Below are 27289 nucleotides of genomic sequence, written 5' to 3'. Positions count from 1 at the left end.
ACTTTGTTGGGTGTACTCTGGTCTCTCCTTTCAGTGTGAGGGGCAGGCACATCAGACGCTCCACAGGAGGTGGAGCCAGCATTGTATGGACAGGGGCAGCCAGGAGTACCTTGTTGACAGTGCATCTCCTTTCCTGGGCCAGTAGTCGGGCTGAGTCATCAGTCGCGCCCCAGTGGGCAGAGCCAGCATTGTGGTGGCAGAGCACAGCCCTATTCAGAGTCCAGGGGCACTCCCACCTCCCACCAAGGTGTAATCCTGGCATTCACCACCTGTCATCCCCCAGCCCTGTCACTCACATAACCCAAAATCACAATAGGAGCTCAGAGGGAAGATAGGGCAGGGTCGCCCTCCATTCAAACCTAGAGCAACAACAAAAGACCCTGTCCAGTGGACGTCTACTGGTGTCAGTAACTACGGAAATAGAACAGTCTGTATGTACTGCTAACTACTCCAAGTCCCTACAGTTATGTAAGGACCATTCACTGCACTGCGCCCTGATTAACGTTTAAAAAAAGGCCCTTATTCCTTGACAGCAACAAAAAACAAAGAACTGTCTAAACCATCTAGGTCAATGACAGGAATCCACACCCACAGTGTTGGACCAAGTCCTACTTAGAAAAAAATGTGCGCGAAACAAGTGACCCCTCACGGAAACACCACCAATGGGGTAACTGGTATGTAATTTCCAGACAAGCCCCTGTCTCATCATCGGTAGTCACTTGATTCTCAAAGAAAAGAGAAAAGACAGTGTCCAAAACAAACAACCAAAAACGTGTAGCTAACAGTGGAAAGCAGAGAGCATCTGCTAGTGACAAACACAACACAACATAAATAAGTGCATAAAACACAGCATCCAGTCCCCTTAACCAACTTTATTCGTAGGGAAACGTGTGTATGCTGTACCAATAAAAAGGCAGGTAGCTATTCATGCATCCCATTGCCTAATGCCAGTGCTGACATGTTTCACTGCCACAAGCCTGTAGGCAGTTTCATCAGGGCTGCACTTCATGCTGCCACTCCACTTATGGACACTTGTTCTGTGTTAACTGTCAAGGAACAAGAGGCATGTAAAACCAGTTAAAAAGCATGTAAACGCATGTATAGATAGCCAGAACTACAGTATTGTGTGCGAGCATAGATTACCCAGAGCCGACCAAGTTGATCGTACCGGCCGCCCCGGCGTTAGGAGAGATGCAAGCGAACTCCAATCGTGAGGGTTTGCCTTTACTTAGCCTTGCCTTTAGCATACTGACAAAATAAACAAACATATTTCCAAATGTTAAAACACGCATGCAACCTTGTCATGGTTTAAGGCAAATAGACCACACTCTATCAAGCACCCGAGTGAGGACAGGCACACCTGTTGTCTAATATTGGTTTCGAAAGTTTTTGAGTTCAGATTATCGAACCTTCGTATATAGACACACTCCCGTGGGCACGTAACAGAAGTCCTCCCCATGAATTCTAAATAATGCCAAGACATTACCAACATGGTCTCGCGTGTTTGTTTGAGTGCATATAGAGTAGGGTCAAGCACCCTTGTTAGTATAATAGGACAGAGCACACTCAACATCTCGTGTACTCATCCACGCTTACGAAACAAACAACCACGCACACACACGTCCGAGTAACTATAGACCTCATCCGATACTTCTCACCGTTGTAGCTCGTAGTGAGCGTTTCGTCTCCTCCACAAAGTGTGTGTCACGAACGCGCCGTAATAACCGTCAGTCTCGGCATACGCCCACACTAACCCGTCACATGACGCGATGGAACTAATGGCAGACATCTTTGAATGGTGTAAAATATTGAGGAAACGGTGCCGGTAAATGTACTAACCAGTAGCCATACGGAGCTTTGTTATGCCTATTTAGTGTCTTAAGACTCAAAAACAGCGGTCGCTGCGTGGGTACTGTATATACATCTCACACACAGAGAACCCACTGGCAAAGTGCAGCACTCTAGCGGCGGCCTTTTTAGACTGGTCAAAGTGTATACCAGTCTAAATGCGATCATGTAAATTACATTAAAGGTTCAGGCTCATACCATGTAGACCGGAGACCTGAGGGGCAGCGTGTCTGCATCACTCCATGCCAAATGAACCTGACTATTTACAAGAGACTCAGAAGGGCACTCTGTTTATAGCGTAAAGAGTGTTAATTGTATATGTTATGTTGAAAACCAATGTTGTACATCTAAAACTAGAGGACCTGATATAGCTCAGAGGTGATATTTAGGAGCTTAAAAAGGGAGGTTACGCCTACTTGGATGAGGTCAAGGGCAACCTCGAAACAGTGAACCCCAGGACCTCGCACACAATACTGTAGTTCTGGCTATCTATACATGCGTTTACATGCTTTTTAACTGGTTTTACACGGCTCTTGTTCCTTGACAGTTAACACAGAACAAGTGTCCATAAGTGGAGTGGCAGCATAGAGTGCAGCCCTGATGAAACTGCCTACAGGCTTGTGGCAGTGAAACATGTCGGCACTGGCATTAGGTAATGGTATGCATGAATAGCTACCTGCCTTTTTATTGGTACAGCATACACACATTTCCCTACGAATAAAGTTGGTTAAGGGGACTGGATGCTGTGTTTTATGCACTTATTTATGTTGTGTTGTGTTTGTCACTAGCAGAGGCTCTCTGCTTTCCACTGTTTGCTACACGATTTTGGTTGTTTGTTTTGGACACTGTCTTTTCTCTTTTCTTTGAGAATCAAGTGACTACCGATGATGAGACAGGGGCTTGTCTGGAAATTACATACCAGTTACCCCGTTGGTGGTGTTTCCGTGAGGGGTCACTTGTTTCTCGCACATTTTTTCCCAAGTAGGACTTGGTCCAACACTGTGGGTGTGGATTCCTGTCATTGACCTAGATGGTTTAGACAGTTCTTTGTTTTTTGTTGCTGTCAAGGAATAAGGGCCTTTTTTTAAACGTTAATCAGGGCGCAGTGCAGTGAATGGTCCTTACATAACTGTAGGGACTTGGAGTAGTTAGCAGTACATACAGACTGTTCTATTTCCGTAGTTACTGACACCAGTAGACGTCCACTGGACAGGGTCTTTTGTTGTTGTTCTAGGTTTGAGTGGAGGGCGACCCTGCCCTATCTTCCCTCTCACCTCCTATTGCGATTTTGACTATTGTGTATGGCGGATCAGCCGTGAGAGCTTGTATCCCCTTATCAGGAGGATTTTTAATGTTCTATCTGTGCATGTAAATTAATCCGAGTCGCATCTGCTCTGGGTTGTTTCCAGCTTACTATTTGTGGTGTGTGAAAATATAAAATATAAATTCCTTTGAGCATCTGCAGGGGTGAGCGTTCTGCATACTTCATACTAATGGATAAAAACTGCCTAGCTTTTACGGATAAGCAGATAGCAGCTATCCTATCAGGTCCATCGCTCCTATCAGAAACTCCCCTGCTAGGTACCACCACAGCTAGAGAGGAATGGGAGAGGCTCAGTACCCTAAAAAAGAAACAGGTCAGGATTGCTCTTCATGGAGCATTAATGACTGAATACTACACTGCAGGAGCAGCCCCAGCCAGTCTTCTGGTGAGAATAGAGCCCCGCATATTTTTGGACGATAGAAAATTCAGACTTGACAGAAGTTTCATTGCAAATAAATGCACTAGAGACTGGCTTATTTTAATTATTAGTACGGCCAAGAGGCTAAGTGAAGAACTTTTAAAAGAAATTTTAGACCTTGAGGAAACAATACAACGTGATACCACCCTCCTGGATACAAAGGATCAATTGAAAAGAATCCAGGACGATCTGAGTATAGAAAATACATGGTGACGCAGAAATTGAAAGGTCTAACCCGTAATTTGGAGAGGTTCCCGCATGAATGGGCATTCCCATATGTAAAGGACGCGTACTACCAGACGTCACAAGATCCTCAGACGTTTGTGGGGCGACAGAGGGGCCGAGGCGCAAGACAACAAACAAGACGGACCCCCAACCACTGGACTTTTGACAATACTTCCAGTGAGGAGGAAGAAGATACACCACAGGGCAACCGCGTGAGGTTTAACCAACAGAACCGGAATAACGAGGATCTGGGTGCCCTCTTGAGGTCTTTTTTGGTCCAAGGCCAAAGGAACAACTATCGCGGGGGAGGGCAGCCAGGCAGAGGAAGAGGCAGAGGAAATCAGCCCAACCAGTCCAATCAGCAATGGCAAGCCTTCTCACCCAGAGTGGACCGCAGCAGAGGCAGGATGCAGAAATAAGGAACAACATTGTAGTAAACCTCTCTGATCATGTCCTTACAGGGAACGAAGAGCGAGTACTTAATAAAGGTCTTGGCTTTATTCCAACTCCAACTCACGATTCTTTTAAATGTAGGATTGAGTTTCATGAAACCATGAGGAAGATTAAACTCAAGAAATTCTTTAAAGACAAGAAACCTGATGAGAGGACCTCATTTGGGACTGATCTGAGGAAAACATCCACCTTTTGCCCACCATCTTCATCCTTGGGCCCAGAGGTGGCTGTTTTTGAGTCTCTGGTCCTACAGAATATAGAGGAAATTGAGAAAAAGCAAAGGAATTTTGAACACAAAAATATGACCAGGGCTGACTGGGAAGCAGTCAAGAGCTTACAAGACAATCAGAACCTGACAATAAAGTCAGCTGATAAGGGCGGGGCAATTGTCCTTTTGAATACTGCAGACTACGATGCAGAAGTAATGCGCCTACTGAGTGTTAGGACTAATTATCAACCGCTCAGCAGGGACCCTTTGGAAGACCTACTAAAAATTATACGTGAGATGGTAGGGACAGCGAAAGAGAAAAAATGGATCTCTACAAAAGAGGCGGAGTTCCTGGTTAACACCAACTCCAGGACTACGTCCTTTTACATACTCCCCAAAATCCATTAACCCACGCGTCCCCCCCCCCCCCCCCCCCCGGGACGTCCCATTGTAGCTGGGATTCAATCTGTCTTAGAACCGCTTTCTCAATATGCGGATTTTTTTCCTCAGAGAATCCGAGGTAAATCAAAGATCCTTTGTAAAAGACACCACTGACATTCTAAATATTCTTGTGGAGACACAGTATGACCCGAGTGAAGAATTCTTTGTCACCATTGACATTGAATCTTTGTACACTTGCATACCCAAGGACGCGGCGCTGGTGGCAGCAGCCCGGGCCCTGGGTGACCAAGAATGGTTTTACGATACCACCCAGGCATTTGTACTTCAATGTATTGAGTTAGCCCTTACAAGGAACTACTTTAGTTATAAGAACCAACTATACCTCCAGGTCTCAGGGACGTCAATGGGGGCCACTATGGCTCCCAGTTTAGCCTGTATCTATGTTGGGCAGTTTGAGGAGCACGTCATCTATCCTAACAACAATCCCTTCCAGAGTAGTCTCCGACTCTGGAAGAGGTATATAGATGACGTGCTCTGTATCTGGTCAGGTACCGAGGAGAACCTGCTCAAATTTTTGGATTGGCTGAACGAGCAAGACGCTAATCTTAAATTCACCTGGACCTATGACAGACATAAGGCTGTCTATCTGGATTTAGATATTGAGTATAGAGACAATATGATTAATACCAGTGTACACCAGAAGCCCACAGACAGGAATTCATTACTGTCTTACAATTCCTTCCATCCCAGGGCATTGAGAGACAACTTGCCCATGGGGCAGTTCTTAAGATACAGACGAATCTGCTCTTCTACCAACACTTTTTTGGAGCAATCAGAAGAATTGGCGTCTAAACTTACAAACAGGAACTACCCCAAAAAAGTTGTTAGACAAGCTAAGAAGAGAGCTGTAAGTACACCAAGAAGTGCACTTCTGGAGAAAGTTGTCAAACAAAGAGAAGAATGCGTACCGGTGGTGATGACATATGACCCATTGGCGACTAAAATAAGACAATCTATTAGGAAGCACTGGTCTCTGTTATCAAGTAATACATCTCTAATGCCACCGCCAAGATTCGCTTTCAAAAGAGCATGCAATCTTAAAGACAAATTAGTACACTCACGTGTCTCTGCTGAAGGGAACAGTTCGACATCGATTGTGCCAAATGGGCACTATCCCTGCGGTACGTGCTCGGTTTGTCCACTCACGAAGAAGAGCACGAGCGTGATGCTTACATCGGGAAAGGAATAGATCCTTAACCATTTTAGTAATTGTAACTCTACCCAGGTGGTGTACAGATTAACGTGCCAATGTGGTTTACACTACATAGGACTAACATCGCGCAAAATCAAAGTGAGAATACAAGAGCACCTCAGCACCATAAGGGCAGGAAAATTAACTAAACTGGTACAACATTGTTTCAAAGCGAAACATACCTTCACCTGGACCGTGCTACAGAAGGTAAAAGGGACTCCTCAGAACATTGAGAGCATTTTGCTCTCAAAGGAAGCATGCTGGATCTACAGTGAAAAAACAGACCAACTGGGGCTCAATTACATTATTGAATGGAATAAGATCAAGCCATGAGATTATAGGCAGCTTGGGTGTCCTTTTGCTTACTGTAGTGGGTCCTGGGGTTCACTGTTTTGAGGTTGCCCTTGACCTCATCCAAGTAGGCGTAACCTCCCTTTTTAAGCTCCTAAATATCAACTCTGAGCCATATCAGGTTCTCTAGTTTAGATGTACAACATTGGTTTTTAACATAACATATACAATTAACACTATTTACGCTATAAACAGAGTGCCCTTCTGAGTCTCTTGTAAATAGTCAGGTTCATTTGGCATGGAGTGATGCAGACATACTGCCCCTCAGGTCTCAGGTCTACATGGTATGAGCCTGAACCTTTAATGTAATTTACATGATTGCATTTAGACTGGTATACACTTTGACCAGTCTAAAATGGCCGCCGCTAGAGTGTTGCACTTTGCCAGTGGGTTTTCTGTGTGTGAGATGTATATACAGTAACCACGCAGCGACCGCTGTTTTTGAGCCTTAAGACACTAAATAGGCATAACAAAGCTCCGTATGGCTACTGGTTAGTACATTTACCGGCACCGTTTGCTCAATATTTTACACCATTCAAAGATGTCTGCCATTAGTTCCATCGCGTCATGTGACGGGTTAATGTGGGCGTATGCCGAGACTGACGGTTATTACGGCGCGTTCGTGACACACACATTGTGGAGGAGACGAAACGCTCACTACGAGCTACAACGGTGAGAAGTATCGGATGAGGTCTATAGTTACTCGGACGTGTGTGTGCGTGGTTGTTTGGTTCGTAAGCGTGGTTGAGTAGACGAGATGTTGAGTGTGCTTGGTCCTATTATACTAACAAGGGTGCTTGACCTACGCTATATACACTCAAACAAACACGCGAGACCATGTTGGTAATGTCTTGGCATTATGTACAATTCATGGGGAGGACTTCTGTTACGTGCCCACGGGAGTGTGTCTATATACGAAGGTTCGATAATCTGAACTCAAAAACGTTCGAAACCAATATTAGACAACAGGTGTACCTGTCCTCACTCGGGTGCTTGATAGAGTGTGGTCTATTTGCCTTAAACCATGACAAGGTTGCATGCGTGTTTTAACATTTGGAAATATGTTTGTTTATTTTGTCAGTATGCTAAAGACAAGGCTAAGTGAAGGCAAGCCCTCACGATTGGAGTTCGCTTGCATCTCTCCTAACCCCGGGGCGGCCGGTACGATCAACTTGGTCGGCTCTGGGTAATCTATGCTCGCACACAATACTGTAGTTCTGGCTATCTATACATGCGTTTACATGCTTTTTAACTGGTTTTACACGCCTCTTGTTCCTTGACAGTTAACACAGAACAAGTGTCCATAAGTGGAGTGGCAGCATAGAGTGCAGCCCTGATGAAACTGCCTACAGACTTGTGGCAGTGAAACAGGTCGGCACTGGCATTAGGTCATGGTATGCATGGATAGCTACCTGCCTTTTTATTGGTACTAATTTCAAAAAGGGGGTGGTGATGGACAGAGTATCTGAGTTAATCAGAACACTCCTACCCAGTCAACAGATCAGGGCTTGATCCATCACCGTTTTTTAGCTCACTGCACCATCCCAGTTCAGAACCTGGCTATATGCAAATTAGTCTGTCCCTGGCCCAGTGCATCATGGGAACAGGGCAGACCAAACTACCAAGCCAATTCTTCACTGGAAAGGAAACAAGCTTCCGGGGACCGGTTTCCGGCATTACAGCCGTCTTCGGCCCGGCTTGCTTGAATCCTGATGGTGCAGTGAGCAAGGGACTCATGTCTGAGCATACCCTTCCACACTTATGGTGGCCAAAATAATTTCAAAAAGGGGGTGGTGATGGACAGAGTATCTGAGTTAATCAGAACACTCCTACCCAGTCAACAGATCAGGGCTTGATCCATCACCGTTTTTTAGCTCACTGCACCATCCCAGTTCAGAACCTGGCTATATGCAAATTAGTCTGCCCCTGGCCCAGTGCATCATGGGAACAGGGCAGACCAAACTACCAAGCCAATTCTTCACTGGAAAGGAAACAAGCTTCCGGGGACCGGTTTCTGGCATTACAGCCGTCTTCGGCCTTTATTGGTACAGCATACACACATTTCCCTACGAATAAAGTTGGTTAAGGGGACTGGATGCTGTGTTTTATGCACTTATTTATGTTGTGTTGTGTTTGTCACTAGCAGATGCTCTCTGCTTTCCACGGTTCGCTACACGTTTTTGGTTCTTTGTTTTGGACACTGTCTTTTCTCTTTTCTTTGAGAACCAAGTGACTACCGATGATGAGACAGGGGCTTGTCTGGAAATTACATACCAGTTACCCAGTTGGTGGTGTTTCCGTGAGGGGTCACTTGTTTCTCGCACATTTTTTCCTAAGTAGGACTTGGTCCAACACTGTGGGTGTGGATTCCTGTCATTGACCTAGATGGTTTAGACAGTTCTTTGCTTTTTGTTGCTGTCAAGGAATAAGGGCCTTTTTTTTTTTTTAAACGTTAATCAGGGCGCAGTGCAGTGAATGGTCCTTACATAACTGTAGGGACTTGGAGTAGTTAGCAGTACATACAGACTGTTCTATTTCCGTAGTTACTGACACCAGTAGACGTCCACTGGACAGGGTCTTTTGTTGTTGTGACTCACATAACCCAGACAGTCAGATACACATCCTAGCAGAGGCGGGCTGAAATGGTTAGGCAAGCAAATGCTAGCTTTCTAAAAGTAGCATTGCAAACACAGGATATTAAAATAAACTTTACTAAAAGAAGTATTTTATTATTCTGAGTTCAGGCATACTAAACTTGACTTTCTACCATGTTCCCTGGGCCTGCTGGGATTATAGAGTGTAATAATTCCAGCAGCCCATCTTGGCCTAAGAGAACAGGTAGCCTTACAATAGTGAAAAACGAATGTGGCTGTAATTCACTATTAGGACATGCCACACACATCAGAGCATGTCCTACCTTACACTTACAATGCACCCTGCCCTTGGGCCTACCATAGGGCTGACTAATATGAAGCAAAGGGAAGGTTTAGAGGCTGGCAAGTGTGTGCACTTGCCCAGCCAGCATGACAGTACCAGACTGCACGCAGGTTCTGCAATGGCAGACCCTAGACACATTTTAAAAGGCTGCTTCTGTGGGTGGCGCAAACAGCGCTGCAGGCCCACTAGCAGTATTGGCATTTACAAGCCCTGGCACTCCTGGTGCACTTTACTGGGGACTGACAGTAAATCCAATGAACCAATCCGAGAAATCAATCACAGTTACACTTTACATTGGGAGCACTTGCACTGCGGCACGGATTGGCCGTGGCGCAGTACCCTGAGCAGCGGACACCAGCAAAAACATCTGAGGCACATCAGCAAAAAGTGGAAGGGAAACTCACGCCAAGGTGCCAGGTCTAACACCGGCTGTTTGACAGAAGCGAGACCAGGGTGTCCACGGTGGAGAAAAAGTTGGCCAACCAGAAACTCCGGGCCTCTGAACTGCTTTCGACGGCGGTGCACGAGGACCGGGCAGAGGATGCCGAAAATTGCTTGTGGAGGAACAATATCCAGTTTGTTGGATTCCTGGAGGGCACAGAGACTTGGAGTAGTTCCTGGAAGGATGGTTGCAGTCTTAGGTCCTGGATGGCAAGTTCTCATCCTTGTTCGTGGTAGAGTGCGAACATAGGTCCTTAGCGCACCGGTCCCCTTCCAGTGTCCCAGCCCGCCTTGCTCATAGCATATCTTCTCAATCATCGGGACAGAGATGCTGTTAGAAATGGGATCCCTGGCTGGCCAGGGCTTGCGCCAAAGTCAGTCAGAGACCACCACTCCTAAGTCAGGGCAAGGGAGTTACACGCCAAGATAACCCCTGCACACCCTCTAGGTAACGTGGCGCGAGCAGCAAGGCTAAACTTGGAGGCGATGTGAGTTAAGTATTTGCGCACGCACCCCAGAAACAACTCCCAAGTCCCACCACAAAGGAAACTCCACACAAGGTTATATAAAAATAGCCTTTGTATTACACCAAAACACATTAGATAAAAACACACACTTTACAATGTGCCAACAGGCACGGGCAGAATTTACAGGGGATATTTACAAGACAGGGCCACCTGGACCACTGTCAGGAATCAGCACTTTTAGAAGTAACAGTTTTAGAAATAGCACTTAGAACATAGAACATAGAATGTAAATCACTGTAGCACACAACCAGTAACTACTGGTAACCAGGACCTCACTAGCACCACCTGCACTAGGAGAAAAACAACCACCTAAGTATCACAATACCTGTAGGGGTGTAAGCACATAACACATGATGCATAAATATACATTCAGCGGTGTAAGGAAGGAAAACACATGATGCATCAACAATATATCAGAGGTGTAAGGAAAGAAAACACATGATGCATCAACAATACATTCAGAGGTGTAAGAACAAGGCACATGATGCATAAAAAAACACATTCAGAGGTGCAGCAAAGAACACTTTGCAGAAATCACATTAACACAGAAGTTACATCAAAAGTCCAGGGTCCAGGTTGCGCCACTGCGCCAACACCTAAACGTAGCAGCTGCCCACTACTTGATGGGCAGCTGGAAAACAAATCTGCGACAGGGGCCCTCACTGGCCCCTCAGGACAAGGACTGCGCCCAACTGAGCCCTCTGGCTCTGAAAACAAATATGCCTCGGGTTGGAGCCATCTAGGCTCAGGAAGAAACATGCCCCAAGCAATGCGGGGCGGCCCACGGGGGCTCTAGAAGCAACCATGACCCCTGGAGCCTCTCAGGGCTCGTGAACGACTGTGGGGCAGAGTGGGAGCCTCGTGGGCTCTAGAAACAAGACTGCCCGCTGGGGGGAGCGGCCCTCTGCCACCCGGGGCCGCCCTACCCTTAGCAATGCCCCCCAACCGTTGGAGTCCTTCTCGGGGGACTCAGAAATACACAACTGCCCCCTGAGCCTTTTCAGGGACCCAGGAAGCGCTGAGGGGTGACCCGCGGGGGCGCCTGCACTCACTGGCTGGGAGGCAGCGTCTCCTTCCTGCGGCGTCTCCTCTCTGCTCCTCTCGGCGGCGGTTCCAGCGGGGGGGTCCTCTCCTCCTCTCGGGGGACTCCTGTCCTCCGCTGGACCACCGGGGCTCCCCACAGCTCACGGGAGCCCCGGGCAACATCCGGCCATCTTCTCTGCCGGCTTCTTTCTCTTGTGCTGCGGGGCCGGCAGCACTTCTTTGTCGGCCACCCGGGGAGGCGGGGTCGGCTCCCAGCCTCCCCACGCATCACCGCCTTCACTTCTCGGCGGTCCGGGCAGGCAGCAACTCCGGTCTCCTTCAGCATACGGGAGACCGGAAGGCAGACCAAAAGCTTCCCCCAGGCAGGGGGGAGCGGAAACCACGTCCTCCCGGCCCCGCCCACAACCAGGCGGCGGGGTGGACATCTCCTTCCGGCGGCCATTTTCCCACGGCGGTGAATCTCGGGGGCGTTTAAGAGGGGTGGGCACCCTCGAGACTAAAATAAAATAGAGAAGAGAGGTGGGCACTCGCAATGGGCGCCATATTCGGGGTGGCACCTGTCAATTAAGAATAAAGTACAACGAAGTACTCTGGGGCACAAAATAAGAAGGCAGGAGTGCTTCCCTCAGAGGGAAAACGACAGCGCTCTGCCCAGGCAGGCAAATTACAGCGCTCACGGGGCGCTAGGGGCAGCCTCAGCCCTGGGGCAAGGACAAAGGCACAGCAGTAGGTCCTGGGCATCAGGAGGAGCACGCAGGGCCCAGGGGCCAGCGCACAGGGCAGGAGACAGCCCCCATGGCGGTCCCTCCTGGGCCCCACCAGCAGCAGCCCCCTCCTATCAGAATCCTGGAAGAGAACAACTTCTGTGGGGACACAGCCCCATTTTTATACATCACATTCCTTTGTCTGTAGGTGCAGGGTGGGGGAAAACCAGTTGCAGCTGGTTTTGGAGCATCCTTGATGGCCCATCACCCCACTCTATTCACTGGCAGGGCTAGGGTCGTTAGACACACCACAGGGGGCAGAGCCAGCATTGTGTGGGGAAAGCCCAGCCCCATTCAAGACACAGGGCACTCCTCCCCAGCCATCAGCATGCTAATCTCACACTCACCACCGGGCCGACCCATCCAGACTTCCTGGAGCCTGGCATCCCAGCCAGCTCCAGCCAATCACACGCCAGCACCTTCACAGCACACACATAGCCATGTCTAGAAGTGGCACTTCCCCACTAGACACATACATGCCGCATACATCATCTCGCAGCATTCAATCACACGAGTCCACACATACCAGACTCGAGCCTGTACACCCCACGCATCAGGAACTACCAGGGACACATACATTCCCCATGCATTCCCCATGCATTCCTATGGGAGGGCAGGCCTATCTCACCACATGCACTCAAAGTGCGCACGCACTTCACACAGAAATCACTATACTTCAAGGCAAAAAGTTCAGGGGTGAACCTGCCAGAAGGCCCAAGTCCAACAGATGCTATCCTCCAGGAGGTGCAGGCACACCCAGACTTCGCTTTCAAATCCAGAGGCTTAAGATCTTCCCATATTATATCCTTGTGGTCCAGCAGCGCTGTTCTTTTTTGGGATGGTCAAACAAACTCCAGACCCTTAACCTGCAATATGCGCTGGTCTTTCCAGCTAAAGGTGATCTTTGATTCAGACACTTATTTCTTTGATATCCCGGAACAGGCTTGGGAGTGGGCAGTGGAGAAGAGGGAACTTCGGCAACTTAATTTGGGAAGGAGGATAGAGGGGTTGGAATTCTAGCTCATTGGCATCATGCCCCCCCATCCGGTCAGCCTGGAGGAAACATGATCGATCCTGTAGAACCTGTTCTTGCCCCCAAGGGACTCGTGTCCCTCTGGTTCAGACAGAGGGAGTGTGGATCCTGTGGGTATTGTCCCCTGGCAACACATTGACAAAAACACTGGTGCTTTTCGGGTCCAGAGGTGACAACGACCCTGGTGTTCCTCCATGAGCCCCATGAGGGTGATTGGGCTCTATGTAGACTCCTGCGGATGCTGGGGGTGTGGGTGGGTGGGGGTGTATGTGGGTTTTCTGGGCTTTATTCTTTTGATCCAGGTTCTGCGCTGGTTTGTACTATTTGTATTGATTTTTTTTGAAGGTTTCGTGTGGGATTGTATATTTGATTGCTTCCAGGCACTAGGATCCATTGCTATGAGGAACCTCTAGGACTGTTGGGTTGGTCAGCCTTTGACCTGATTGTTAACGAAGTATGCAGTTAGGGCGACAGATGTTTCCAGGGTAGAATCATGGGGATGGGAATGTTGGGAGGGGGCAGGTCAGTGCCCTTTTTATTTGTAAGTGTTTGGCCGCATAATTCCTAGTCAGTATTCTAAGCCATGCCCTGCTGCTCTCAGTAATTCTGCTATCCTTGGGTTCATGCCCTTTTTGAGCCCTCGAAATGCCCTTTCCTTACTGCTTTTGCACCTTGATGGTTGCAGTTATGGTACTATCTTGGGATGTGAATGCATAAAGAGGTCTGCTGTCCTTCATTACTTTCAGCTATTACGGCCCGAGGTCCTCATGTTCCAGGAAACTCACCTGTTGGGTACACAAATTTCTTTCTTAAGTCACTTAAGTTAGAATAAGATTTTGCATGCAGGGTTCTTCAGTGGTGTCCGGGGGTAGTCAACTTGCTGCATAGGGAATTTCCATTGGCGGTGTCTGCATCTCTTGTGGACCCCTAGGGGAGGTATGTGGGGGATATATGGACTGTTAGAGGGCCAACATTATAATTTCATGTGTCTAGGTCCCACAGCCTCAGCTCCAAGGCACACTGCAGTCACTGGGGCCCTTTTTTTGACCTTCCCGCATGGTGTTACCATGGTGGGGGGCAATTTTAATGTGGTTCCCAATCCTGAATTAAAAACATCCGGCCCTTTGCGGCCGAGGCATCAGGCGTGCTCCTGTCAGGAGATGGCTTGGGTGGATTCCATGGGACTCTGATATGTGGCGTACGTGGCAACCCCGGGACTCAACCTTTAACCATACCTCGGCAGCGCATAAAACAGTCACGTAATGACTTAAGTCTGGCTTCCTGATGTATGTCTTCTACTCTCAGAACCTGATGTTTTCCCCCGGGTTATTTCGGATTACACCCCCGCTCATTACAAATTAGTCTGGCCGGTGCCATTGCGGATTAACGCCTGGTATCCTATGGACCCTGCATGCTCCGAATTTGAGGAGGAGTTTCAATCCTACTTTAAGATTAATGGGGGATACCAAGGGGTCGACTAGCACAGTGTGGTAGCTAGTAAACCGGCCTTAAGAGGCTTGGTTAAAGTGTATGTTCGGAGTCCAGATGCCCAAAGGCTGGAACAGACTACGGTCTTAGAGGGAGAGATGCTTTCTCTGGAATGACAGGAGCTGCGGTGGCCATTCGCCGAGCTAGACCATGGGCCGGTGCCGTGTAGGCTCGCCTGCGCCATATTTCATTGGATGAGATGCAGCCGTGCTAGAAGGCCTCCACACTGAGGGGCTACGAATACAATGATGAATCAGGTAGGCTACTTTACTGGCTGGCCACCTGGGATATTGTCTCCAGGTTGGTGCCCTCAATTTGGGACATTGGGGACATTTGTGCAGGATATTACGTTGTCCTCGAACTCCGACTTTGACCAGCAGCTCAGTGGAAGTAATTTGGGAAGTGTTCCCTGAGCTATCATCAGGGAAAACTCCCAGCCCTGATGGATTTCGGGTTGAGTACTATCGGAGGTTCCGCAGTCTTCTGCTTTTTCCCCTGCTACAATGCATAAGGAGGCTGCGGGGCGTTCCCCGCAGGACTGAATGAGGCCATGATCGTGTTGATTCCTAAACTGGGCCAACCGCTCGGCAGGTGTTGAAGTGCAAGTGTTTGCTAAGGTCTTAGCCAATCAACTGCATCGTACAGTGTCCTCTCTAGTACATTCAGATCAATGTGGCTTTATGCTTGCCCGTGGCACACGATGCAGTCCCCCTAGGGTCCAGGTGTCTCTCGTCCAAGCCCATTGTCGTCAAAGCTACTCAGCTTTATCTTTGGTGAATTTTGTTAAGGCCTTCCTCACGTAGAGTGTTCGTTCCTGAAAGCAGCACTTGAGCGGGCTGGGACCCTGTTTTTGTGCCTATATGGGTCTTTTTGTATGCTTACCCTGCTGCTTGGGTTCAGGTCAACTGTGTTTTGTTATCTTCCTTCTCTATCGGTCTGGGAGCCCACCATGGCTGTCCCCTCTCGCCTCTTTTGTTTGCCTTGGCGATCGAGTCCCTTGCATGCCTTACCTGAGTGAAGCCCATATCCAGAGGTGGACTTGGGATGGTGGCCATGAGGAGCGTATAGTACTGTATACAGATGTTCTTTTGGTGTTCCTTGCGAACCACCAGGTCTCAGGCCTGGAATGCTTGGAAATCTTCAAGATTTACTGGGAGGCATTTGGCCTTAGGGCCAACAAAGCTAAACCCTTGATGGTCCCCATTGATGGTGATAAGATTAGTGGTTTGTGGCAGTTCACAATCCCTTTACATCACCTGTCCTTCAGATACTTATCCATTCATTTTTCTTGCCTTCCAGACTTTGCCTGGAATCTTAACTTGACTACACTGGTTACTAAAAATGAAGTAGGACTTGCTTAGGTGGGGGTGTCTGCCGTTTCATGTTCTAGGGGGACTGGTCCTTTTTTAAATGCTAGTTCTACTCCCGTTTTGTATGTCTTTTCAAATTTTCCAATGTCCCATTGCTGGTTCCAGTCCTTTGCCTCGACAATCTGCACTTTCCTCTTGGCCGCCAGCCGCCTGGGTCGCCTTTGTGAACTGCGGGCAGACACCCTTTGATGATGGGATGGGAACTGCGGATCTTTACTGCTATTACCTGGCCTCACATCTGGTTGTGATACACAACTGGTTCACCAGGGGATGGGATGACCTGACTTACAGAGTGGAACTTGCTTCGCTTGGCCTAGACAGGCTGCAGGGCTAAGTATATGGGGCACCGATCCCCAATCTCTCCCCGACTGAACCAGAGTGGCGCTGCTGAGCCTAAGGGCTGCACTTGGTTTTCTGAGTTGGAATAGTTGGATCCAGTATGGTACACAGGCATAGACGAGGCAGCAGGCTGAAAGGGAGAAAAAGTCAGGCCCAAAAGTAGTCCAGCAAAGTCCAGTGTGTCCAGACAGTAGAAGGATAGTGGTTTCAGTTCTGAATGTTGTCCATGATGAATCTAGGGACCAACACCCAGGTAAGCCCTTAAGTTCCTTAAAGAGAGGGTTGGGACGATTCAGGGGGCCCCTCCCAGGGGAGGGTCTGGACAGGGGGCGAGTATACTCCCATGTCCTTTGTCCAGTTTCACGCCAGAGAAGGATCCAACGGCTCCCAGGACTGGTTTGAACTGGACTATGCACAGGGACACTAAATGGGCCCCTCATGCAGGCTTTCAGGTGCTGAAGAGCGCACCCAACCAGTCCGAATACACAAAATCATGTCTGAGAGGTGGTCACACCTCCCTGTGCAGGGTGCCTATTGTTCTGCCTTCCCTTGTTCGAGCTTGGCTCAGCAGCAGGAGGGCAGAAGGCTGGTACCAATAACACAGAGCATAACAGAAGGCTCTCCCAGGGGTTGGAAGCATACACCTCCCACACCGTTTACGGTGTAGGGCCGTGGTTCCCAAACTGTGCGCCGCGTCTCCCCAGTGTGCCGTTAATAGTAGCCAGGGGCGCCGTGCAGGTCTTTGGAAATCATGTTGTGAGCACTTTAAAAATGATGCGTCTTTTGACCCCCTACCTGTCAGCTGGCGTCAGGAATCATTATATGGCCCAGTGTTCCATTATTATCAGACTCCAGCATAGGTCTCCCCTTTTTGTTAGTTTCTGCTGAGCTCAGCAATGAATCGAAGATAATTGCATGTCATTGTTATTTATACCGGCAGCCTTGGCTTTCTCATCAGACTTTCAACAAGTGAGCCTTATTTAAATACACCCAGCTGCAGCGCAACAGTTACAAGCGCCACCTGTAAAATCCAGAGTCATGTTTTGGCACAAGAGTGCATGACCGCCTTCTGCACGTACGTGTTCACATAGCCTCAGCATACATAGGATCACTGTTGAGCGTTATTGCTGTTTTTGCTATTGTTTTGCCGTGCCTCTTGGGACCCTCTTCACAAGTTACTTGATTGAATTACTTCAAAGACAAACTTGTGATCACCAAGCCCATGTATTTTTCAAGAGGCAATCATATTTACTGATTTCCAGGGGAGAGAAATTAAAAATGAAAAAGTGACGGGGTAAATAGGTTAACTGCAAAAATATCCAAAATGTTGAGCATATAATAAGACTCTAATATTTCTCTACATTTGTTGTTAAGAGGTACTTGTTATTTGGGCTAAAAGGCGCAGAGTTTTGTCTGGTTCACCTGGTAAAAGTAAACATAACACGACCAGTCTAACCAGGTCCTGGTATGTTAACTTCCGCTAAAAGCTGAGCTCAAAGGTGACATATGCCTATTTTGTTTGAATGTTTAACATATAAATGATATATATAACGAGGAGGGCAAGGATGTTGATTCGGTATTTCCGCTCCCAAATAAAATTATATTGTTGTTTGTAAATAATTATGTGTAATTTTTGGAAATACTGTTATTTTGACATTGACCTTGAAAAATGGGTATTTACTTCAGGAATCGTACACATTTGTATGGCAATTCTCCATTTTCATCCGATTTCTCACCCAGAGACTTCACCATTTTTAGCACTTAAAAATGCTGGGGGATGGGTAAACACCAACAGATTATTCTGTGTAAATTGTAATCCCCATTCAGCGGGTAATTTGTGATGGCCGAATCCTGATTACCACAGCAGAGAAAAACAGGAGCGTCTTTTACTGCTCCATGCACTGACACAAAAACAGGCACAGCAGCCCTAGCTCTGTAGCACTCAAAGCCCTCACCCACTCAGCACTCTGTGGCGTTGCAGCACTTCAAACCCTCACCCGCCCAGGTTCTGTCTGGGCCTCTGGTGCTGCAGCACTCCTAGCCCTCGTCCCGTGCAGCCCTGGTCTGACGGACGCTATGGCACCCCTAGCTCTCACCCCAGCCGTCATCCCTCTACCACTGGAGTAACCTAACCAGACCTAAAACCGGACCCTCAACATCTCTAGTGCTGCAGCACCCCGATAAACACCCACTCAGGCTGGCACCTCTCGCACTGCTACATCCTCACCTGAACTCTCAACCGGGCCAGCACTTCTCTAGCGCTGCAGTCCTCTAGAAATCATCTTGTCCCTGACACTGAAGCACCCTGAACTTTCACCCAAGCCAGCACCTCCCTATATCACTTTAGCAACCCTAATCATCACCTTATACGGGTCCTCTCTAGCACTGCAGAACCCCAAACCCTCACCCAGATCAGCACTTCTCAGGCACTGCAGCACCCAAAACCCTCACCTAAGGCTGCATTGCTCTACACAGCCTCAGCACTCTGAGGTCCCACCTAATCCAGCACAGCAGAATCTCTCTTCTCTATTATTTCAGCAGCCATGGCCACCATCAAGGGTGGCAACTCTCTGGCTTGGTAGTATCCTGAGCTCTCGACATCTAGCACCCCTCTAGTGCCCGAGCACCTCTGGATACTGCTGCCCTTCAGGCAGAAAACTGGAAGTACTCCCGAGGTCAAGCATACACCGCCCCGTGGGGAGCCACGGCCAACTGGCAATTGTTTCAAGGGAGCCACAGGTCAAAAAAGTTTGGGAACCACTGGTGTAAGGGTATGATTTTAACATGTTTGATACCAAACATGATCGGATTTGTTGCACCAGTTTTCGAGATAGTCATTGTGCAGTCATGCAATGCCCCTCCGTATAGTATATAGCGGCTTCACTGACAACACAGGAGAATAGACCTCATAGACTGCAGGGGTGTCCCGCTCATGCAGGGGCACCCGCTCACTTAGAACCAAGCACCCTGCTCTCAGAATTGTAAAGGCCTGCTAGAGGGGTGACTTATAGGTTTTAAGTGCAAGTGACCCTTAGGTATAGTAAACCATTATCTTTAGTAAGTGGTGTATGCACCAACTTACACAGGCTGCAATTGCAAGCCTGTAGTTACATTTTGAATGGTCTCGTGGGTAGCATAATGCATGCTTCAGCCCATGGGAGACCTCTGGGTTACCTATGCCCTGGGTACATGGGTACAATACACTAGGGACTGACAAGGGTACCCCAGTATCCAATCTGGGATGTACCTAGGTACTGAACACAACAGTTTAGGGAGAAAGCAGATGTACTGGGGTCCGGATTAGTAGGCTCCCAGTCAGACTAGTCAGCATAGCTCCCAAAAGTTGGGGTACACATGCAGAAGAATACTACCTTCCTGCACTCTGCTTGAAGAGGGGACTGTTGATATCCCAGATCTTCAGCTCTTCTATAACAGTTCCAGCTTGTGATCCAGTGGGGGAAAAGCTTTTGCCCAATTATGTCAGAATCACTGCAATGTAGGCTATGCTGCCCACATGCTCTCTCTCATCCTGTTACTGGGTAAGTGGCAGTGGCTTTGCACTGGTGTGACGTGCCGGATGAGGGAATATAAACCTTGCAACTGTTCCTACTCACCTTCCATTCTGCTCCGGGATTTCTCCCAGTCGCCAACATTTTCAGTATCATGGAAGCATCTAAGTAGGCTTTTGCTGTTTTCGTAAAAGAGGGGAAAACCTTTTGCTCCAACAAGCTGCTGCGCACATTTGCTTAAGTCAAGCCGGAATACGTTGTTCCTGCTGACCATTTCCTGACTTCTGGTCATATGATGCAGGCAGCTGGCTTAGCTGGGACAGCAGTGCACAGAAATCTCATATCCACTGCATTGTACATACCCTGCTGAACCTTAACACTGATTTGAAAACAATCAAGCTTCTGCATTGATTGATAACCCGGTTGCAGGTCAGCAAGCTAGAACAGCATAGGGACAAATGGACCAAAGACCAAGGATCAAACTGCATGGTGAGGAGTAGGAGCTCATGGAGTGGGGAAAGTAGGGGCTCATTGTGTGAAATTCTTCAGCAGTGCCAGATGTGAGAAGTTGGCCCGGTATGTGATGCTCACCAATTCTAGTGATCACCTTGTACCATGCCAAGCAACCCTTATGGTGCAGGTTGTAAAGTCAACCTTATAGACAAGCTATCCTAGGGGTAGCATGGACTAAGCAGTCTTAGGCTAAACTCTGTAAAGGCATGTGAAGCAAGCTGTTTTACCATACACAATCCCCTTGAATACCAAATGAAAGGACACCACACAGATATATATTGAAAATCTATATAGATTTATTTCTACAAATAACCCGGACACTCTTTATGAGCACAGAAGCAAATGCGTTAAAACAAAACACAGTTTAAATATACAAAAGTTGCATGAATATGGATGAGCCCTAGGGGCCACCTAAACCATATACTAAAATAGTGGAATAAGAACCACTATGGGGAAAGTGAAGAGGCCTAGGGCCTGGGGAATCGCTGGAGCTGTTCGGGACTAACAGTGATGAAGTCGGGAAAGGCCCGCGGGACTCTGGTGCAGTGCGGAAAGTGCACACATTACCAATGCAATGTCAATGGTGCGTAAAAGTTACAAAGCTAGTTATTAAGGAACCTTCCGAGTGACCTAGAAGGATGAAACTTTAGACACAGACACTAGAGGTGTGTACCAGTGTGGGAACACCGGCGTTGCTGAGTTACCTCACCCACAGGAAGCAGGTGCACAGGGTCGAAGTAGTGTCGGGTTTCGTCACGCAGGTCGATGGTGCTTGGAGCTGAAGATGCTGTAGGCGGCTCGACATGAAGAGTTCCGGTGGATCCAAGGGTGGATCTGAAGAGGTGAAGACCTGAAAGCAGAGGGGACAATGTTCACTAGCCAGTGACTACCGTGGAACCAGGAAGGAACCAGGCGATGTCGGGTGCAAACAGGTGATGTCGTGAAGATTCTCTCTGCAGCCACGTGGACACGAAGAGGTCAAGGACGTCCAGGCGTTGGTCACGAGCTGTCCCACGAAGGCTCCCGCTGATGGCGGTGTCGGCAACTTGATTGAAGCAAACAGGCCTTGGCTAAAGCAAGCCACGCAGGAAGTGATTCAAGCTTCTCACTCGGACCAGCAAGGTCAGAGCGGGTGCTCCTTTTTAGGGGAGCAAGGACCAGTCTGGAGCAACCAGACCAGCGGTGTAATTTGTCGTTTTCATCGCCAAGATGGCCGCTAGCCACGTGGCAAGTGGCCGGGATGGCGCGTCGAGTGACACAGTGCAAAAGGGCCCCACGCAGATCGTGGAGATGCTGGGGGGCTGATCTTCGGTGCAAGGGCTGCTCGAGGTTGGGGCTTCTCAAACCCCAAAGCACAGCGTCGAGGGTGCCTCGGGTGCTGCGCAGTCAGCTTCTCGGGGGTCTTTCAAGAGGTCCGGTCCCACGTCTCTCGGTGCCTCCACGGGTCCCTTCTTCGCAGGGACTGTGGATCGGGCTGTGAGATGTCTGGGAGTCTGGGTCTTGTCAGGTTCTGGGCTCGAGCTCCGGCGGGAGGCGGCGGCAAAGCAGACGTCGAGTTGCTGGATGGTGCCTGTGATCACAGGGTGGCCACTCCTAGGCCACAAGGGAGATGCTCTTCAGTCTTCTGTCCAGCAGAATGTCGAAGTCCAGTCGTCTTCTTAGTTTCAAGTTGATTCAGGATGATCTGAAGTCTCAGGACACAGCTCCCACTCTTATTCCAATTCTGGGGGCCGGATCACCTACTAGGTTCCTCCTCTGGGTGGAACCAGGAAGGGGAGTGGTTACACCCCCTTTCCTTTGTCCAGTTTCGCGCCAGGACTGGGGCAGGAAAGCCCCAGCACTGGTTTGAACTGGCCTTTGCACGGGGACACCTTGTGTGCCCCAGGCATGTCTGATTCTATTCAGCCCTGTCCTACCCAATACACAAACTCCTGTCTGGGGTGGTGCTAGCACCTCCCAAGGCAGGAAACCCTTTGTCCAAGCTGCCCTCGCTGGAAGGACTCCCAGCAACAGGAGGTCAGACTTGTGTCTGTGGTGGCAGCATCCATTTTGTGATGCTGAGGCTCTGTTTAACTTTAACCGGGGTTCAGGTTAGGTACATGTCGTGTCCCTCTAGGAGGGTGGAATGCTACCCCCGTCGCCAGAACTGGCGAGGGGGTAGTATTCCAATTCGTATGACACCTTACTCGACACGTTTTGATAAAGCCAAACCCAAGATAGCATTTAACCACGAGGATTATAATGCACTTAAGAGTATATGGTATGGCAGTATCATGAAACAGCTAAAGGACATGGTTCCGAAAGCTGCAGACAGGCTCAGCTCATGCCAAAGCACCATCTCACATATTTCCAAGCACTCTGCCTCCAGGATTGATGAGGCCTTCCATAGGAGTGGCTGATAGGAACAAATGTGTCCATTTTAGGTTAGGTATAGGCATACTACACCTAAGTAAGGGGTGGTTACACCGACTTACCCCAGCTGAGTGATCAGCCAGTTGTGTCAAATATGGAGGCCAGTCCAGGGGTGGCACAATACGTGCTGCAGCCCCTGGTAGGCCTTGGAAGCACCTATGCCCTGGGTACCTGGGTACACTGTTACAGGGGCCAATAAGGTGAACCAGTTCTAATTTCGTTATGCACCTAGAGTGCATAGGTTACAATTTAGAGAGAGAACAGCAGGCGGTGGGTCTGATTAGCAGGCCCACGGCCACATTAAGTCATAAACCAGTGAAGCAAAAAGCAAAAATTTGGGGTGACCATAGGATAGCAGACCCTACTCTCCTACACCAGATTTTCTGAGAACTCTACAAGACCAGATAATAAGCCCCACGCACCAATCATAGATGACAAGTGGATGGCTCCACATGGCCTGACTGTGCCCATGACTGCATTTCTTCTGGGAACAGAAGACCATTCCATTCAGTGTGGACACTGATTGGAATGGGCCGATTTGAATAGACCTAGCAGCTTATCTCCTCAGCCTACTATCATAGCCACAGACCACGAAATCTGCTCAGCAAATGTATTTTCCTAAGACACTGCTTGCTAAATGCAGGGCCGTCATGACATGGAAATCGACATCGTGGAGAATTATGGCTCAATGGTTAGAGCGGCAGACCCTGATCCAGAGGTCTGGCCCGAGACCAGGGTTCAATTCCCGCCTCGGCGAGTCTTGGGCTCAATTTCCTCGGACCTCATAATTCTCGCCTCGGTGCCTATTCTAATCATGGGTCCCACTCTGCAACTCTGGGCAATAGCTTACCTAATCTCCACAACGGCCCCAACAGCGCTGGGATGCCTGGCTTCACCTTGGGGATGCCCAGGAGTGGACATTTCACAGGGAAAAACCAGGAAGGGTCCCACAGCGGTATGCGTTACAGCACCAGGACACCCATGGGTATTAGTGCGCTTTACAAGTACAAATTACCTTTACATTTACATCATCCTGTAAGTGGGGAGTTGATTCAGAAGTTCAGAAAAGGCACAGTCCCTCTTGCCACTTTGCAACTTTTGAGTCTGTTGAAACCAACGTCATTTGAGATGCAATGTACCTTGAACTTTCCATTAATTATGTTGACAGACTACATAGACAGGCAGCGGAGCCTGATACCTGTTTGACAACTGAACATCTCCCACAGGACTGCAAATTATTGCTGAGGTACCAATGTCATTATCCACTGGAAAAACACATTCTCTCTTGGTCTGACATCACTGTATCCTGTTAGAGGGTCAAGGCTTGCCCAAACAGGGGCAAGGGGACAATGTATTTGAGGAGCATTCTTGATATGGCTGTGTTCATTAAGCTGAGTGGACCTTTTTTGTCCCTACCTTCTACCTCCGTTGTACAGATGTTGCCCACTGACCAATTTGAATGCAACTCTGGGTGTATTACTATCTGTATGTTGTGCAAATTGTTAAAAACAAATGTTGTGGTTTTGACAAATCCAATTTGCAATATGTTTTCCTAGTTTATCTTTTAATGCATAACCATAAAACTGTTGAAAAAGTAATGAAAATAAATTCATGTTAAATAGTATAGATCAGTGTCACAATTGTTTACAAAAATACAGAATTTATAGGGCAGTGGCAGATCTAAGTCAAACAACCTAATTAGAAAAATGATCATAGAACACAGTAAAGGGGGCTTAATGGCATGCTTAAAAACTCACCCAAATGCAGCACGGAAGACACAATCATCATGCAAAATATTTGCTACTCGCTCAAAGGTTCTGTAGTTATCTGAATCTTTATGCTCAAAAAACCCAATAATACTTCGTTTACTGTGCTGAAAATTTAAAAAAAATATATACAGGATTGTAACAATGATTCTCTAGCATTGGCATCTACCATAAATATACACACTTTGATTTTCTGTTCAAGAGTTTATGAACATTCGGAAATCCTTTATGTAAATGTACATTTCAACTATTTCCCTACATTATTAGGACCTGCACCTCTATCAGAATTAGTGTCTTTATAATAGCCTGGATCCAGAATAATCTTAAATTACTTTAGTGGAAGTCAGTAGAATAAAACAAAAGCTGTGGAGGATGGGAAGGATGAGAATGGAAATATGTAAATACAAGGATGACGACAATACTAAAGAAAACATTTACATACCTATAAACTGTCGGTTTGCAGCTTTTTCTGCTGCTGCTTTCCCCTTACTTCTGTCATCTGCAGTTGGGACCAGAATATTAAAATCTATTAATCTCCTACCCCGTCTTGTTATGTAAAACAAAGGTTTCCTTAGGGCTCACTCCAGTCATACCATAAGGTACATATACATGTCAATAGTATAGATCATGTATTGCAAATGACACTTATTACATACTTTCATCAATGGTGCCAATCCGTGTATTAAAAAAAGGTGCAGATGGCGCAGTTCTAATGGGAGCAGTAGTGCTATAATTAACATATGATAAATATATACAAAGTGGGTATCTTCTAAATCCAACATATCAGTCCAGCATGAATGCTGCTTGTTGATATACCACATCACAGTTTCATTGTTCGTCAAGTTCTGAACAGGGTATGAAAAAAAAGGCCTCGAGTGGCAGATGCATCACCAGTAATTCCAACAGACTGATGTGCAATAAAGGTTCTTCTGAGGATCAGAGGCCTTTGATCTGCCACTCTTCCAGATGTGCTCCCCACCGTACAATGGCGGTATCTGTAATAACTTGTCACCAGAGGGGGATGGGGGGGGCGGCCTTCCTTGGGAGAGATTGCTGTCCACACCCCACCATTGTAGGTTCATTGCAGTGCCCATAGAGATTTTGATACAAATGTGAAGATCTCTACTATGTTGCAACCACTGTTTTTGGAGGCACCACTGGAGGGCCCTCATACACCAGCATGCATAGGTGACCAACAGAATGCAGGCAAACAAAGCAAGTGCAAGACAGTCAGGACCGAAATGATCGATTTATTCTGTAATATCGGAATTATAGCCTGAATGTCATGAACCCTCAGAGGAGGAGGGCAGGCTTAATTCACTGTGGTGTCTAGTGCTCCCCCTATGAACAGGATGCGCTGAGAGGTACCTAGTGAGATTTGGGCTTATTGATGGAAAAGACCAGATCGAACAGCAATTTGGCTGTTGTGTGCAAATGGAGAGACATCATCTTTGGCAAACTTTCTTTTAAGGGCTAGTCATCCAGGTACGGGAATACAGGGATTCCCTGCTGACAGACTCGCGGCGAGAAAGTGAAGCCAAAAGGATGAACCACAAACTGGTATTGCATAGATACTACATATAATTAGATGTAGGCATCCTGCACCTTGACAGACATCATCCAGTCGTCCTCTTCCAGCACTAACTGAAACCAGAGCTAGAGGAATCAGTTAAAATCCCTGATGTCTAGGAACTGGATGGAAATAGCAACCTTTTTGAGAAGCAGGAAGTAATGAGAGTAGCATATCTCAACCCATTCCTGCTCTGGAACCGGCTCCACTGCACGCTTGAGGAGTACAATCTGAACTCGCTGCTGTAGGAGAGCACCCAGGCGTGGGGACACCTGGGCTCCACTGAGGATAGCGATGCGAGCGAGAGACCCCCAGGGCCTGCAGAGGCTGAAAGCAGGCCGGAGGAGCGGCTAAATCGAGGCCCCGGCTTTGGGGCCTACCCGCGAGGATACCGGGGCACACTGAGCATTTCTCGGTGGGCACCAAAGGAGCGAGGTGAGCGGTAGCTAGCGGGTGGCTCCAGAATGAGAACTCGGGACAAATACGCCCTCGCCTTACATGTGAGACAGGGTGGCAGCAGGGAGGCGGCCCATAAATTGAGGCCCGGCTTAGGAGCCTACCCAACAGACGCCGAACCACGACGGCTCCCTTCGACCCCAGACCCACAATTTTAAGCGGGGGCACCTTTATATAGCACCAGCGGGTAGCGTACCTACATTATTCTTGTAACCCCAACAGAGGCCCGCGAAGGTTGATTGCGGCGGTAACTGGGCGACATCGCCCACCCGAGGCTTCAGTTGGCTGGCAAATTTGAACTGCGCCCCCAATTGTAAAACAGAGACTAACTCCCTGCCCGGGGTGCTCGGCTGTGAGGAGGGGGCACTTCCTGGCGATCTGGCCTCCCACTGTTCTCCTGCCTCCCATGGAATCCCTGTGTGGGCTACCGGAGTAGAAGAAACGACATAGATCCGGAGCTGACCGGATTCCCTGAGTATCCAAGACGCGGCGGAGGAGGGGGTCTCACTGACTGAGACTGTATGGTTGGGTGCCAACATATTGCTGCTGGCAATTGATGCTCTGGACTTGGCGGAGTGGTAGTAGGCGCACAACCTGGCCAAATAGAAACTCTGCTACAAGATGGAGACGACTAGCATT

At 48.3% G+C, this 27289-nt stretch overlaps 1 protein-coding gene across 1 annotated transcript in view; it reads right to left on the bottom strand.

Moving 5' to 3' along the window:
- The window catches only part of ERP44 (endoplasmic reticulum protein 44), a 552790-nt gene that overhangs the window by 341735 nt on the left and 183766 nt on the right, over positions 1–27289 (bottom strand). The window contains exon 6 of the mRNA XM_078687681.1: positions 24616–24731. Within this exon, the coding sequence (XP_078543807.1) occupies positions 24616–24731 (116 nt within the window). The remainder of the gene's footprint in view (positions 1–24615; positions 24732–27289) is intronic.

This window comes from Lissotriton helveticus, chromosome 4_1 (assembly GCF_964261635.1).
Source record: "Lissotriton helveticus chromosome 4_1, aLisHel1.1, whole genome shotgun sequence".
In the NCBI taxonomy this organism is placed as follows: domain Eukaryota; kingdom Metazoa; phylum Chordata; class Amphibia; order Caudata; family Salamandridae; genus Lissotriton; species Lissotriton helveticus.
The sequence above is the reverse complement of the archived record's forward strand: the minus strand, read 5'-3'. Positions and strand labels throughout refer to the sequence as shown.